At 38.0% G+C, this 17789-nt stretch overlaps 1 protein-coding gene across 3 annotated transcripts in view; it reads left to right on the forward strand.

The window, feature by feature from the left end:
- rhbdf1 (rhomboid 5 homolog 1) overlaps window positions 1-13116 on the forward strand; it is a 103455-nt gene extending 90339 nt beyond the window's left edge. For all 3 annotated transcript variants that reach the window (XM_004917941.4, XM_004917940.4, XM_002941196.5), the window contains 6 exons: window positions 918-981; window positions 1747-1841; window positions 2638-2713; window positions 7735-7835; window positions 9762-9915; window positions 12265-13116. In XM_004917941.4, coding sequence (XP_004917998.1) covers window positions 918-981; window positions 1747-1841; window positions 2638-2713; window positions 7735-7835; window positions 9762-9915; window positions 12265-12684 — 910 coding nt within the window. In that variant the 3' untranslated portion in view covers window positions 12685-13116. The remainder of the gene's footprint in view (window positions 1-917; window positions 982-1746; window positions 1842-2637; window positions 2714-7734; window positions 7836-9761; window positions 9916-12264) is intronic.
- Window positions 13117-17789: the final 4673 nt, after the last annotated feature.

Genomic DNA, 17789 nt, shown 5'->3' on the forward strand with positions numbered 1-17789 from the left:
GTTGCTAAATTCGTCCACATACAAATACTGCTGCTAAATGTTTTGTAACTGAATCATATTACATTTTATACCCAGAGCAAATATGCCTTTTTATGCCCACTTACTTTTTCCCCCAGGAATTGTTTCTTTACAAAATAAAAATATTTTAGCCCTCAAGGTAAGGCTAGCTTTCATAAATGTTTATGAGAGGGTAATGTTGTTGAAGGCAGGGCACTTTATTTAAAAAAAATAAATAAATAAATAAATAGAGAGAGAGAGAGAGAGAGAGAGAGAGAGAGAGAGAGACAGAGAGAGAGAGAGAGAGAGAGAGAGAGAGAAGTTTATTGAAAACGTTTCAAGTACAAACAGTACTCTTCAGGGACAAATCTGGATCAGTAATTTTGTTGAGTTGCTTCATTCACATGTAATAATTGTTAAAAGCAATAATTGTTGACTAATTAGATTATAAATCATACAGTATAAAATTGTAGTAGTAGTAGTAGTAACTTCTTGTCGGTTTTAGCCAGTGACTATAGTAGTACAGTACCAGAGTCTGATGTACTGCAGCTATGACTTCTATGATGTCTGAAATCCTAACTCTTGAATGAAGCATGTCCAAAAGATGAATGATCTGCAGTTAAATCAACTGGGGTAATTCTACAGTGTCTTTTTTTTAAATAAAAATTTGCAACAATTATTTTAAGTAGGAAGGCCCTGTGGTAGTAAGTTAATTACACTTACTTTCTGATTAGAGTTTTGTTAAATATTTAGAAGTCCTATAATTAGTCCATCACCATATACATATGTTTGCTGTCTTCATGGGTATAATACAGTATTACTTACACATGTCTGCACTATATATAATTACAGTAATATAGAAAAAATATGAATGTATGTGAATGCATAATAAATGGAACTTATGTCTTCTGTTATCCAAGGTTCTGTGCTGAACCAGCATCAGTTACCCCACACGAATGGCCGGATGACATTACAAAATGGCCGGTATGTATACAAACACATTATATACTTGTTAGCATCTAGCCAGCAACAATTTTCCTGAAGGACAACTAAGCTCAAATTGTCAAAATGTGTTAGAGATAAGGCTGTCAGAAGAAGGTGTCATGGTTCCTTTTATGAATAGTTTTCAAGTGGCAGCAAAGGTCCAATTCCCGTGAGACAAACTAGTGGCACTTATGTAATGTTGCTGTGCACATGTAGTTCAAAATTTAATTTACCAAATTTTTTAACCTTTGGACCATATCACATGCTAGTCATTTTGGGTCTTCTAAATGGCATATATTGGCAATTGTTGTGATTGAGCGTGTCCATCTCATTGCTGTTTTCTCTTCTCTTTTTACCTTTCAGCTTTTCAGAGCATAACTGTCTTTTCTAATTAGTTGGGTACTATTTATAAGTTTGGTTCATACTAATCATTTACTACCATTTAAAGTTCATTTTTTTAGAAATAGATTTTTTCTGTAAAGGTAATTTCGTTGAGGGAACTTGTTTTTTCCTTGCATAGTTGTAATGATTTGTATAATTGAGAACAGCCATAATTGCTTTTATTATGAGCTTCCTGTAAAGACTCTGCAACCTTGGTGGCAAAGTTATGCTAATACTTAGTGGAAAGCTTGCTTGGCTTTACCAAGCAATATCTTTTAAAGTACAGAAGTCTTCCCTCAGGCATGAAAAAACTCTTTCATCACAAGCACCACAAAAGGTGTCATTTTTCATATCTGCAGAGTAATGTTCTTTTAATGATTGCAGGTCTGCACAAAAAACAGTGACGGACATTTCCCAAACCATCTTCACATGGACTGTGTTATAACAGGCAGGCCCTGTTGTATTGGTACAAAAGGAAGGTATGTTGTTTGGATGGTTTCACTTTGAGTAGGTTTGTTTTTTCATATTGTTTAAACTGTTAAAGGATGTTAAAGTAATGATTTTGCACTAGACATTGATGTGGTTCTGAATTATCTATGCATGAAACAGGTTACCTATAATTATCGGATATTGCTTTCAGTTGCTTGATGTGTTTCTTTTGTTTTAAAAACATTCTGTAGTTTGTTTTATGCATTACTTAGAATAATGCTATTCCAACTGAAAAGCCTAGAGGCAGTTTGTTGCAGATATACTGAGGGTGCTAAAGATTTCCCAAATCTCAAGTCAAGCAATAGCGGAAAAGAAATAATTCTAATTTGGCATTTATTATAGAAATCATAATCTTGTACTAAAAACAATGAAGTGGTAGCTATATTGCTTTATACCTTTGCAGTACAATAGGAATACATGTTCTTAAGCTAGCCATACACAGTAAGATCCACTCGCTTGGCGAGGTCACAAAGCGAGCAGACCTTTTCCAGATATCCCCACCTATGTGTGGGCGATATCGGCAAATTCAGTTGTTTGGCCCTAGGGCCAAATGATTTTATTAAAACAGCAGATATAGGCACCATTGGTCTGGGGACCGCATCAACGAGCCCATGCAGTCCCCAATCCGACGGAAAAATCAAACCTGCCCGAGCGAGATTTGATTGATTTCAGGTCAGATGTCGGACCTTTACATCCCCATCAGGCAGAAGGAAGAGAGCAAATCACAAACTTAACAGGGAGACAATACATAATTTTAGTTGTGACAATGGTTATTTCTTCTCCTAGGTGTGAAATAACTTCCAGGGAATATTGTGATTTTATGAAAGGATACTTCCATGAAGAGGCTACATTGTGCTCACAGGTACTCAAAAGTTTAACAGAATGTTGCAACAAAAAATGAATTCAATCACTCCAGCCTTTTGTGTGCACTTTTATTCATTGATGAGCTACCAATGTTTTGGTTAATTGGCTAACAAAGGGCAGCTGCATCCTCTGGCGGACTAAGTTATTTAACAATATTGTATATAGGGTTTGAGGTTGACATGTACAGCAATATGGCCTATGAAAATGTTTTCCTTATATATATGCACATGGAAAAATGAAGCACTCATGGGACTTACAAATGAATAAAAAAGTTTTTATTAGTTTGTCAACATTTCGGTTTAGCAGGACCAAAACGTTGACAAACAAAAACTTTTTCACTCATTCGTAAGTCCCATGAGTGCTCCATTTTTTCATATGGATATTCATTATATACATATATTGATCCTTTTGTATGTGTAACCCTAAGGGGCACAAAATCACACCCTTTAGATAATGTCTAAAAAAAGAAATTAAGGCTTCTTTAAAACACAAGGGGGGGGGGGGGGCAGGAAACAAGCTGTGCATGGAAGTATCCCCTGAAACATTCAGCATGGAGGAGTGCCAAAATGTAATGTCAGAAACTGGTTAACAGTTATAAGAAACACTTACTTGAGGAAGTGTCTGCCAAAGGTACCAAAATACCAATTGTGTACTTACTTTTTCCACTGAAGAAAATGGCATATCGGTATATATTTTGTTGAATGATTGCAATGTCAATTTTTCTTTGTTGGTTTGTTCATAGTTACATAGTTACATAGTTACATAGGGTTGAAAAAAGACCTGTGTCCATCAAGTTCAACCCATCCAAGTAAACCCAGCACACCTAACCCACACCTACCAATCTATACACTCACATACATAAACTATAAATACAACCACTAGTACTAACTGTAGATATTAGTATCACAATAGCCTTGGATATTCTGATTGATCAAGAACTCATCCAGGCCCCTCTTAAAGGCATTAACAGAATCTGCCATTACCACATCACTAGGAAGGGCATTCCATAACCTCACTGCCCTCACCGTGAAAAACCACCTACGCTGCTTCAAATGGAAACTCCTTTCCTCTAATCTAAAGGGGTGACCTCTGGTGCGTTGATTGTTTTTATGGGAAAAAAGAACACCCCCCAACTGCCTATAATCCCCTCTAATGTACTTGTACAGAGTAATCATGTCCCCTCGCAAGCGCCTCTTTTCCAGAGAAAACAACCCCAACCTCGACAGTCTAACCTCATAGTTTAAATCTTCCATCCCCTTAACCAGTTTAGTTGCACGTCTCTGCACTCTCTCCAGCTCATTAATATCCTTCTTAAGGACTGGAGCCCAAAACTGCACTGCATACTCAAGGTGAGGCCTTACCAGGGACCTATAAAGGGGCAAAATTATGTTCTCATCCCTTGAGTCAATGCCCTTTTTTATACAAGACAGCACTTTATTTGCTGTAGTAGCCACAGAATGACACTGCCTGGAATTAGACAACTTGTTATCAACAAAAACCCCTAGATCCTTCTCCATTAAGGATACCCCCAACACACTACCATTCAGTAGATAGTTTGCGTTTATATTATTTCTACCAAAGTGCATAACTTTGCACTTATCAACATTGAACCTCATTTTCCAGTTTGCTGCCCAGTTATCTAATTTTGTCAAATCGCTCTGCAAAGCGGCAGCATCCTGCATGGAACTTATAGTTTTGCACAATTTAGTGTCATCAGCAAAAATAGAAACAATACTGTCTATGCCCACCTCCAGGTCATTAATAAACAAGTTAAACAGCAAAGGCCCAAGGACTGACCCCTGCGGTACTCCACTAACCACACTGGTCCAATTAGAAAATGTTCCATTTACAACCACTCTTTGTACTCTATCCTTCAGCCAGTTCTCTATCCAATTACAAATATTATGTTCTAGGCCAATATTCCTTAATTTGATCATTAACCTTCTGTGAGGTACTGTATCAAACGCTTTAGCAAAGTCCAAGTAGATGACATCAACTGCCATTCCAGCATCAAGGTTCCTACTCACCTCCTCATAAAAGGCAACTAAATTAGTCTGGCAAGATCTGTTACGCATAAAACCATGCTGGCACAAACTAATAGTATTGTGAACTGCAATGTATTCAAGTACCCTATCCCTTATTACCCCTTCCAAAAGTTTTCCTACTACTGATGTCAGACTAACAGGCCTATAGTTTTCAGGCTGAGAACGGGATCCCTTTTTAAATAACGGCACCACATTAGCAATCCGCCAGTCTCTTGGCACCATGCCAGACCTCAATGAATCCTGAAAAATTAAGTGAAGAGGTTTGGCAATCACAGCGCTCAGCTCATTTAATACCCTGGGATGAATCCCATCCGGCCCTGGACCTTTGTTTACCTTTACATGTTCAAGTCTCTTTTGAATTTCCTCCCGAGTGACCCATGCGTCAGTAGCTAAATTACTAGAACTGGGCATATTACAAGGGAAGCCTTCATTATCTGGCTCCTCAGATGTATAGACAGATGAAAAATAAGAGTTCAAAATTTCAGCTTTTTCCCCGTTTTCATCAACCAACGTACCCCCGCGTGATAATAAAGTTCCCACCCCTTCTTGCTTCATTTTTTTACTATTCACATAATTAAAAAATAATTTTGGATTCTTTTTACTCCTAGCTGCAATATCCCTTTCCATCTCTATTTTAGCTTGCCTGATAGCTTTTTTGCGTGCTTTATTTGCTTCCTTGTACCTGATGAAAGTTTCCGCTGTCCCAGCTAACTTGAATGCCCTAAAAGCACGTTTTTTCTTACCAACCTCGACAATAACACTTTTATTCAGCCATAAAGGTTTTGCTTTGCGATGCCTCTCCTTGCTTACTAGGGGGATATACTGTTGTGTATACCTACAAAGCAATGTTTTAAAGGTGTTCCATTTTCCTTCTGTGTCTAACCCCATGAAAAGCCTTTCCCAGTTGACACATTGCAGAGATGCCCTTATACTGGCAAAGTCTGCACGTCTAAAATTGAGTGTTTTAGTTACTCCCTTATAGCGCTGTCTCTGCAGCATTATCTCAAAGGAGACCATGTTGTGATCACTGTTCCCCAAATGCTCACCCACACAAATGTTAGAGATAAGTTCATTATTATTAGAAATCACCAGGTCCAAAATAGCGTCATTCCTAGTGGGTTCTTGAACTGCCTGAAATAAAAAGTTGTCATTTAGCATATTTACAAACCTACTAGCTTTTTCTGACTTAGCCACCCCATTACTCCAGTCAATGTCCGGATAATTAAAGTCCCCCATAACAACAACTTGACCCAGTTTTGAAGCCTCCTCCATTTGCAACAATAGCTGGGCCTCATCCCCCTCATCTATACGGGGTGGTTTATAACATACACCAATGATCATTTTCTTTGTGACCTTCAGCCCTACTGAAATTTCTACCCAAAGAGATTCGACGTTTTCATTGGTAATGTCTTTATTACATGGCTTTAAGTCTGACTTTACGTAAAGACAAACCCCTCCACCCTTTTTAATCTCTCTGTCCCTCCTAAAAAGTGTATAACCATTTAAATTCACAGCCCAGTCGCATTTATCATCCCACCAGGTCTCAGTGATACCTATTAAATCATAATTTTCAATACATGCAATAGCTTGCAGCTCCCCTAATTTACCCGACAAGCTACGCGCATTAGCTAGCATGCAGCGGAGATTATTACTTCTCCCTCTGATGTTTACATTAGCTAAGGGAGAATTAGAGCTAAGGCAATTATGAGACTGCTTTCCTTGTAACGGAAGCTCCTTATCTGATAAACTATATGCCCCCCTCACTCCTCCCCCACAACCCTTTGCTAGTCCCCCTACCCCGTCTACACTAATTTTCCCATGGAATTCTAGCTCACCCACCCCCCCCTTGTCTAGTTTAAACACTCCTCCAACCTCTTAACCATTCTCTCCCCTAGCACAGCAGACCCCCTTCCATTGAGGTGCAATCCGTCAGGGCTGTATAGATTGTACCCCAAGGAAAAGTCAGCCCAGTGCTCTAGGAACCCAAACCCTTCCTTCCTACACCAAGACTTTAGCCACGCATTTAGCTCCCGCTGTCTCCCTAAACTTGCACGTGGCGCCGGCAAAATTTCCGAAAAAATTACATTGGAGGACCTTTGCCTAATCTTAGAGCCTAGATCCCTGAACTCACTCTTTAAAGTCCCCCACCTACCGTTCATTTTGTCGTTAGTACATTACCCTTATCTTTGTATACGGTTTGGAAGAGGAACACATATTTATATGTCCACATATGTTAAAAAAGAAAAAAACTCTATATGGGGTAACTGCAGTAAGTCATTGTCTTTGCTTTCATTGTAAAAAAAATGATATCAGTTATAGTATGTTGCAACAGTAAAGGAGTAAGCCTGCTTTAATGAACTCATTGATTTAGGCACAGATTTATGAAAATATGAGTTGCATAAAAACTCACCCATGTTCTATTCATTCCTATGGGATTTTTAGAAGAATATTTATCAGTGGGTGAAAGTTAGAACTCACCATTTGATAAATACACTTTTTAAAAAAACAATAGGAATGAATAGATTGTGGGTGAGTATTTGTGTATTAAGCTCTAACCTCACATTTTCACAAATCTGCCCCTTAGTGAATATACCTCTGTCTTAGGCTGCCATATATAAGTTGGCATAAACCGAAACCCAGTAAAAAATAGTATGGCCCCATTTCAGAACCCTGTATCTTCATATGTCTCTCTGTTTATCCTTCTGTGTCCCTAAGATAATGCAGCCCTTATGACAGTTGGGCTGCAGTTCTTTACAGGCAGAACTGGAACCTACCAGTTCTGCCTGTAAAGAAGTGCTTTTTATACTCGGCTAAAATCCTATGGCCTAACTGACATAAGGGCTGCATTATCTTGCAGATAATGCAAATGTTGTATTCCAACTAAGATATAAAAATGTAGTGCAGGGAGTGTGAAGGCTTTAGAAGCACTAAAATAATTGTTCAATAACTAATAGTAACTTCTTGTTATTCTTAGGTGCATTGCATGGATGATGTGTGTGGACTACTGCCATTCTTGGACCCAGAGTTTCCAGATCAGGTCTATAGGTTATGGCTTTCTCTCTTCCTGCATGCAGGGTATGCTATGTCTGGCTGTTTAAAATGAAAACAACAGTATGAACTGCCTTACTATTATCATGTGTCCTTATTCTCATTTGTCCAGGGCTGTAACTAGTTTACACTTGTTTTATTCATAATATATTTACTGTTTAACATGACTCACAAATTCCATACATAGTACTATTCACTGTGTGCACAATTTTGTTGAAGATAGCTATAATCATAAATCATTAGCTGTGTGAACAGTTAGCAAGAGCTTTCCTGTTTCACAGTTTTGTTTGACATAGTATTAGTAAAACATTAGCAGACTGTACTTGCACATTTAAAGGATCAGTAACACCCGGAAATTAATGGAAATACCTTATGTAGGGGAGCTGTGTACATTTGTATCTCCTCTGTGTTGTTACTGTGCAAGGAGGACCCCCCTCCCTGTGTGAGCTGACAGAAAGGAAGTGAGAAGGAGGTGCTGCTGGAACAAGGAAGCAGAGAGACAAGCAAAGTGCTGGTAGCTCACACAGTGTTTTGTATAAGAAAGTAATTGGGAACCCCCCAGTGGCAGAATGCATGCTTTTTTAGGGTGCGAAAGGAAAGGGGGTCCCTGTCAGGGTTACAAAGGTATAGCATCCGCCAATAATTCCATCAACCTTTCCTTTGTGTGTGTGTTGTGGATCAGAGACGTTTCCCAGGGAGGGGTACCACAGTCCAACCTGTCCTGACCCAGGGTGGAGGCACTCCATTTTTCAGTGTATGTGCTCTTCCAGATAGCGGAGGCACAGGACTCCTGTAGCGCCACATGCAAGTGAATGCGTGCTAGATCTCATGCAGTAGCAAAAGAGGGCTACACTTAAAATCATCTACAAGTAATCTTCATTGAAGACCAGATTTAACAAAATTTTCCCCTGTGTAACTTCACACAATTATTTTACCCCTAAATATGATCATTTTTCCCACTTTTGCAAAAGCCATTCTCCATATTATTGATAATAGTTTTCACCCCACTGTTTACTAAAGCAGTGTTTGTTTTTTCCTTGGAAAAAAAGAGTTGACATGAAAAGAATTATAATCTAAATCTAAAATTCTTGAAAAATTGGCCAGAATTCTTTTAAAACCACAATTCAGATCATCAGCAAATATGTTTTCATTCCAGGTGAAATTTCTTGGGGAAACCTTTGCTTGTACTGGGAAAACTATCTTTGGGAAACCTTTGCTTAAAGAACAATCCGTAATATTAAATTGTGGGATAACTAACTTTTTCCCCTGGCATAAGTATGGGAAAGTAAAGTAAACTAGCTTATACTCTTTTGGACATTTTTAATAAATACCTGTAGCTTTTCTGTTAGGGATTTTAGGGGCATTTAATGAAAATGTATTATCTACGGTCTATGGCATATATGGTGTGTCATTAATAAGGTTTTTAAATGTATTCCAATAGTGTTTTAGATATTGCTTCCCTTTAAAAAGACAATGATACATTTAATTATTAAGTACATAACATTTTTGGTTAAAAGGGATGTCCACCCAAAACAGTTATTGCATAATAAGAGAAAATGTGATTCCAAACAACTTTCCATACCAACTCCGGAACAATGAAGCAGAAGTAAGTTTTCCCCCAGGCTCGTTAATAAATAATACTTCATTGTTTGAGTCAAAACCCGGAGTGAGTGAGAGAACAGAAAGGGAAAAACACATACTGTTTTTAATTGCAATAAGATTTTAAAATTAGTTAGTTTCAAATAACCACTGAAAAATGCAATAAACATCTATTGGAAAGTTGCAATTTAATTTTTTCATTATGCAAAACTGGATGTTTTATTATGTACTGTAGTTGATGAAATAATGAACAGTTACTACTGAATAGCTCTGCAGTTATATAGTGTGTTTGCCAGTCCTGTCTAACATTCTTGTAACCCATTTTTTGCTTTTTTTTTTTTTTTTTTTTTGCAGAGTCTTGCACTGTTTAGTTTCTGTTTGTTTTCAGATGACAATACTGCGAGATTTGGAAAAGTTGGCAGGTTGGCATAGAATATCCATTATTTATATACTAAGTGGAATTACTGGAAATCTAACAAGTGCTATTTTCCTGCCATACAGGGCTGAGGTACTTAAACTGCTTATTATTATTACATCACAGACTTGTTTTTGAGAGGAATACTTTCCATATGTGGATATTTAGATCGCCTGAATGCATCCTCCTAACATATGGTTTTAGTAGAAAGGGTAATATTTAAACTGGGTCACAACAGGATTGTTACATCTGTAAGCCCTGGTGCCATTGTTAAGCCACACTTGATGCACATGTTACCATAACCATCCAATTTTATTGCTTCAGGAGATTATTACAACTTGCAGATGCCACTTTATTAGTACTCCAAGCTTCATCACACAATTCTGCACACCACTTATCACCACCCAAAACCCAGTATGTGTCACTTATAATGTATGTATGTGTGTATGTACAGTGGATATAAAAAGTATACACACCCCTGATAAAATGTCAGGTTCCTGTGCTGTACAAAAATGAGACAAAGATAAATCATTTCAGAACTTTGTCCGCCTTTAATGTGACCTATAAACTGTACCACTCAATTGAAAAACAAACTGAAATCTTTTAGGTGGAGGGAAGAAAACCAAAAAAACTAAAATAATGTGGTTGCATAAGTGTGCACACCGTTAAACATACTTTGTTGAAGCAGCTTTTGATTTTATTACAGCACTCTTTTTGGGTATGAGTCTATCAGCATGGCACATTTTGACTTTGCAAGATTTGCCCACTCTTCTTTGCAGAAACACTCCAAATCTGTCAGATTGCGAGGGCATCTCCTGTGCACAGCCCTCTTCAGATCACCCCACAGATTTTCAATCGGATTCAGGTCTGGGCTCTGGCTGGGCCATTCCAAAACTTTAATCTTCTTCTAGTGAAGCCATTCCTTTGTTGATTTGGATGTATGCTTTGGGTCGTTGTCATGCTGAAAGATGAAGTTCCTCCTCATGTTCAGCTTTCTAACAGAAGCCTGAAGGTTTTGTGCCAATATCGACTGGTATTTGGAACTGTTCATAATTCCCTCTATCTTAACTAAGGCCCCAGTTCCAGCTGAAGAAAAACAGCCCCAAAGCATGATGCTGCCACCACCATGCTTCACTGTGGGTATGGTGTTCTTTTGGTGATGTGCAGTATTGTTTTTGCGCCAAACATATTTTTTGGAGTTATGGCCAAAAAGTTCAACCTTGGTTTCATCAGACCATAACACTTTTTCCCACATGCTTTTGGGAGACTTCTGATGTGTTTTTGCAAAATGTAACCTGGCTTGGATGTTTTTCTTCTTTCTAATGCCTTGGAAATTCTTTTGTACCCTTCTCCTGATTGATATCTTTTAACAATGAGAACCCTCTGATGCTTTGGAAGCTCTCTGGACCATGGCTTTTGCTGTGGGATGTGACTAAAAAAATGTCAGGAAAGACCAACTACAGCAGATGAACTTTATTTGGGGTTAATCAGAGGCACTTTAAATGATGGCAAGTGTATGACTCCTATTTAACATGATTTTGAATGTGATTGCTTAATTCTGAACACAGCTACATCCCCAGTTAGAAGAGGGTGTGCAAAGATTTCAGTTTGTTTTTCAATTAAGTGGTACAGTTTATAGGCCATATTAAAGGTGAAAAAAGTTCTGAAATTATTTATCTGTGTCTCATTTTTGTACAGCACAGGAACCTGACATTTTACCAGGGGTGTGTAGACTTTTTATATCCACTGTATGTATGTATCTATCTGTATAGCACCACAAATGTATGCAGTGTTTTACAAGGCATAAACACAGCAAGGGGTATAGTTATTATAATTTAACAGTGAATATAAATACTAAACTGATAGATGTTTCTGAGGAGACAGACACAAAATAGGGAGAGAACAAGTACCTTTACATGAAGACAGGCCTGTTACAGTTGCCTAGCTTCTTACACTTATAGCACTGTATTAACTAAATACTGGTATTTGACAGAAAATAATATTGTGGTGTTGCTGTTACATATTTACATAGTACTTAGAAATTTAAAAATAAGGATAAATTCCTGGAATAATTATAGCTCCAAAATGGCAGTTGGCTTGACAGATACTAGATTTGATACAGTTTGGGCTCAGTGCAAAATATGCATTCATTTCATTCATCTTGTTTAAAGGAACAATTTCTGCAATAAGTGCTTATCACAGAATTTCCATGGTGACAGACCAAATATATTGCAAATGTAAGTGCATTTAGTAGAGATGTAACAAGGTCCTGAAAGATTACTACAGCTGCTAAGAGCTCAAGATCACAAATCCAGTCTATGTATTCAACTCCAATCATAAAATCTGAGCCTTGATTATAAGACTTTTCATAAAACAGCAATATGAAGCTTATGTAACACATCTGATGTGCAGTGGAACTTAAATGCACTTTTTTTTATGTAGGTGGGGCCTGCTGGTTCACAGTTTGGAATTCTGGCATGCCTTTTTGTGGAACTTTTCCAGAGCTGGCAAATTCTTGCAAGACCATGGAGAGCCTTTTTCAAGCTATTTGCAGTTGTTATTTTCCTGTTCACCTTTGGACTCCTTCCTTGGATTGACAATTTTGCTCATTTTGCTGGCTTTGTTAGTGGCTTCTTCTTATCCTTTGCATTTCTTCCTTATATTAGCTTTGGCAAATTTGATATGTACCGTAAACGATGCCAGATTATCATATTCCTATTAATATTTTTTGGCCTTTTTTCAGGTTTAGTAGTTTTGTTTTATGTGTACCCTATCAAGTGTGAATGGTGTGAATACTTAACCTGTATACCATTTACAGATAAATTCTGTGAAAAATATGAACTTCATGCACAGCTACATTGACCCCTAAGAAAATGATTTTTAGATGAACTGTATTTCAGATTTTTTTCAAGTTTTGGAAAGATTATATTTTATTCTCTTTAAGGTACGGAAGGAATAATGTAGCCATTTTAAGCCAGTCGAGATTTTTTACACAGCAATTCAATTTTTTTGGAATGTTTTGCTGTGATGCATTATGAAAGTATACATGTAATGTGCACATTGTTTGTTAATTTAACTGTATATAGAGCATTTGATAAACTGTTTAATGTATCTCAGATGATTTTATGGTCTGAAAAAGAAAATATTTGTTTTTTTGTTCACTTTTATTGAACAATAGTGTGATGTCATTTAATGGTAAAATTTCACTGTTCTTTTTTAATTGTATCTACTGCAGTCACTGCAGAAATTAAACTGAAGGTAGTGTTTTAGCTACCATCATTTGTAACTAAGAAAGAGAATGTGTGTTATTCTATAAAAAGTGCCAAAACCCGGGACCTGGCAAGAACATTTTTCAAACACTACCATTACCTAATATAATATTTATATATAATTTAAAGACATAATAGCTAAAAGGAAAGAGACATCTCTTTGTAGTCCTCACTGACTGGTGGTTTAAACTTTCAAATAGCATGAATTAAACAGACAAACATGGTTTGTTATTATTGTTAATATTATTGTTATTATTATTACAGACTGCATCTCACTGTGTGCCTGGGATGTCAGTACCAGCTGTCTTTCTCTCTATAAAACTAACTAAAACACATTTAAGCTAACTGATCACAAACACTAATGGTTGGAGAACACCTCCTGCATCAATACTTTTACATCCTAAGCGTTTAGGGTGAAAAAAGCACTCCCATCTGCACTTTTGCACAGATTCCCTGGAAGTCAGTGGGAACCACAAGAGGTAGTTGGGAGGTTAATTTTTACGCCAGCAGTGAATCCACAAAGTCTTACATTATATTTAGGTCAGTCTATGTATGGTCCAACTTTAGCCTCCCCAAACAAAAAAATCACCCTCTGGCTATGATCAGAACATGGTCACTGGACTAAAGGGAAAAACAGGACAATTGTATCATACTTACCATGATATTACTTTCTTGGAAAACTCCATGTCATAATGTCATAATGTATTTGGAATAGCCCCGCCTCACTGCTCCCATTACAAGAACCCTCCCCAAGTTTTAAAAGCCAAACTCCACCCATAATCTGGTGTCTAGTAACAAGCTTGTATAACTACTGAAAAATGGGATGGGAATCTGATGACATGGAGTTATCCAGGAAAGGAAAATCACTGTAAGTATGATACATTTTTTCCTGCCTGACTTCATGTCATAACATAGCAAGTTAACATCCTGAAATGGGAGGGTAACAATTACTAATAGGGAAATCTAGAACACAGTTTAACCCCAATTGCAGATAAATATAAGAATAATAAAACCACCACAGGGGAACATACACAGAAAATCCCAGTGTAAAACCTGTAAATATCACAGAGAAAACCGTAACTAAATGAGAAGAAAGTAACCGTGTGTGAATATGACAAGGAAAAGAAGTAGGATTCATTAGAGACAAAACTCACACCAGATTTATCAAAATGTGAGATAAGAACTGACCACAGTAAAACTCACCCACTTTCTCTTCATTCCTATGGGATTTATAGAAGCATATTCCCGCAACAAGGGAGATTTGTCAGGGCGACTAATCTCCCCGTCTGCCACGGTCCTAAAACATTGCAGAAAGGCTATTCAGGAGGAATAAGATTGCTATCTAAATATATCTGTATAAACAATGGTCTACAAACAATATAACAAACCTGCACTTATTCCAGACCAAGGCATTTCTCTGGCAGTCTGAAAGGCAAACTCAAATACAATCAAGTGGCATAGATCCTAACATCCTGCAGCATGCCAAAATGACCTGCCTCATCTTAAACATCATAGTCAACAATAAGGGTTACACAACCACAGAAGTAAACATGTTGTTATTATGTCTATGAAGATTCTCATTCATCCAGGTCATGATATACAGTATCTAGTAGAATTAAGTCTAGAAAAGTCCAGTTGTTTTAGACTTAATTCTACTAGATATGTTGTTATTATGATAAACTGTAAACATAAAAACTGAATGAAGGTAGAGTTTCTGTTATATGCACAGCCAGTCTCAGAATGGGTCTAACACTTCAGCTACAGCAGCTTTGTCCTGCTAATGGCCTGTGCTCTTCCATATGCAATTAACACCTTATCAAAAAGGATTCCCAATGGCCAGTCAAACAGGGCCAGAGTGATTGGGACATACCCCCAGATTAAAGGGCAAGTCAAACAATTTATCAAACGTATCCCAAACTTTACAAAGAATCAATAGAAAAAAGTGAAAAAAAACATTTTATTGGAAAATCCATATTTTTAATATGGATTTTCCAATAAAATGCGTTTTTTTTTTTTCGAACCTTGAAAATGTGATTTTTGAACTTTTCTTTTTATTTTTTGTAAAGTTTTGGACACATATATGACATCATTATTTAATGTAATATAGCCCCTGAGCATATACTCATGCGAATACCTATGCAGATAATTAAATTGCACTCACACCTATAAAAGGGTATTAAAGCGCATTTGCACACTGACTACTGTACCTAAGTAGAGAAAATGATTGATATCATTAACAATCAACAAAGAACCTTATACTCTTAATGCTCAAACTCTGGTTCACAGACTTGCCATATGGACAAATCAGGATTTATCTGCAAAATACAGTGAGCTGCTATGCCTCTAAACCTATATCTGCCAGATCCCCACACCCTGGCAATAATTAAACACCTGCACTTGCCACAGCACATGCATGTAAGCAGGCCATGAGGGCTTGTGGATCAAGGACAAACAACCATCGCACAACAGTGTCCTTACCTGGTCCAGAAGATAAGGCACTTAGGATTCCATACAAATGAGGTAATAAAATTGTCTCAAAGAACAAAACCTCAGTCTCTAGGGCAGGGCTATACCCAATACATAAGGACATGGGGTTGGACAGGGAAAGGTATTTTTTGCTTTAATATTTTGCTCCAGTGACACCTCTTGATTTTTAATTGTGGTTAGCCACATAGCATAGATGTCTTTAAAGGCGAAGGCAAGGCAAATAGATTAGTCAAACTAATAAAACCCTATGTTTATTCTATATAAAGCGTTAGTATACAGCCCTAGAAGCTCCCTGTTTGTTTAAAATAGCAGCTGCCATTTTAGCTTGGCTTCAGTGCTGCAGCTCTGGCTGCTGGTAGCTCAGATTACACAGCACAATTGGGGGAAGGAGAGAGTTGAGAGGGGGAGGGGGAGAGAGGTGCAAAAGTGACAGAAGAACATGTAGGCACACAAAAAAATAAGAAAAATCCTGTTTCTTTTGATAGAGAACTCATTGCAGATTTTCTGTGAGTGTTTATAGCTTTATTTACATAGACATTTTTGGTATAGCTTACTTAGTCTTTACCTTTCTTTCTCCTTTAAAACACAGGTCCTAATAATGACTTGTACCTTAGATGTAAAATAAACTTACTGAATATCTATGGTGGTATCTTCCTTTATGCTCTTTGCTGACTCTGACTGAGATATCTCTTTTCTAATAGCTTTCACATTGTATGAAAGAAAATTGTAAATGATCATTGTTACATAATTAGTAAATATTTTATAATATTTTGTGTTAGATTTAAAGGAAAAAGAAAGGTAAAAACTAAGGAAGCTTTATCAGAAAGGTCTATGTAAATACAGCCATAAGCACTCACAGAAACGCTGCACTGAGTTCTCTGTGAAAAGATTTATTGTGTCTGTAATTCATGTGCCAAAGACACGCAGCTCTCTGCTGTCTCCTCTCTCCTGCTCCCCCGCCCTCAAGAATGCTAAGAACTCACTTGCCCCCCTTAGGAATGTGGATCTGAGCCAATCAGCAGGAAGCTGACTCATAGGGGCACATTTACTAATCCACGAATCCAAATGGGAAAAAATTCGGATTGGAAACAAACATTTTGCGACTTTTTCGTATTTTTTGCGATTTTTTCGGCGCTGTTACGACTTTTTCGTAAATTGTCGCGACTGTTTCATAGCCGTTACAACTTGCGCGAATTGTCGCAACTTTTTCGTAGCCGTTACGATTTGCTCGTATATTGTCGCGACTTTTTCGTATTGAGCGCTCGTAAACGGCGGGCAAAACTTTCAGACTTTGCATGATTTTGGAAGCCTCCCAGCCTCAATGGCACTCTGCAGCTCCAACCTGGCCCAAGAAAAGTCACGATACTGAAGCTTGAATGAATCCGAAACTTTCGTAGTCTGCGTGATGGCTACGAAAAAGTCACGACAATTCGCGCAAGTCATAACGCTACGAAAAAGTCATAACGGTTACGAAAAAGTCGCGACAATTTACAAAAAAAACCGCAAAATACCGCTCATTACGAAAAAAACGCATTCGGACACTTTTCGGACGTTCGTGGATTAGTAAATGTGCCCCATAGTCTAACTAACTGAGCATGTTCACTTGGTCTGGGTGTCTGTGCAGGAGCGAGGCATTATGGGAACTTTCTTTACATAACTCAGCGGTTTTTCTTCCTGTTTGGCTTCTGATCATACTGAACAGGTGAAATATGGGGAGCCTTAAGGGCACTATTGAGACAACCGAAGGTATGCCTGCAGCTTGAGATTAGCCTTTCCTTCTCCTTTAACCCTTTACCTGCCAAAGGTGTACATCGTTGCAGGAAAAGGCTTTATCTGCCAACGACGTGCGCCGTACGTCGTTTGGCAGATAAAGATTCTCTCTGCAGAAGTGGCATGCTTCTAGACAGTTAAGTGTGTTTTTATTTGTTGTGTTTACACACTTATACTCGCTTACACACATATATACCGTATTTTTCGCCGTATAAGACGCACTTTTTCTTCCCCAAAACTGGGGGGGAAAAGTTTGTGCGTCTTATACGGTGAATGCCTCTTCCTCTATGTGCCGCAGCTCTCTGCCGCATACTCGCTTTTATAAGGTTGCGCCCGTGCGTACTGACGTCACACGCACAGGGCGCAACCTTATAAAAGCACAGAACCCGCTGGGAGCCGCGGCACAGAGAGGAAGACATCACGGGAGCCGGAGGCCGCTGG

This window comes from Xenopus tropicalis, chromosome 9, assembly GCF_000004195.4.
Source record: "Xenopus tropicalis strain Nigerian chromosome 9, UCB_Xtro_10.0, whole genome shotgun sequence".
Taxonomy (NCBI): Eukaryota; Metazoa; Chordata; class Amphibia; order Anura; family Pipidae; genus Xenopus; species Xenopus tropicalis.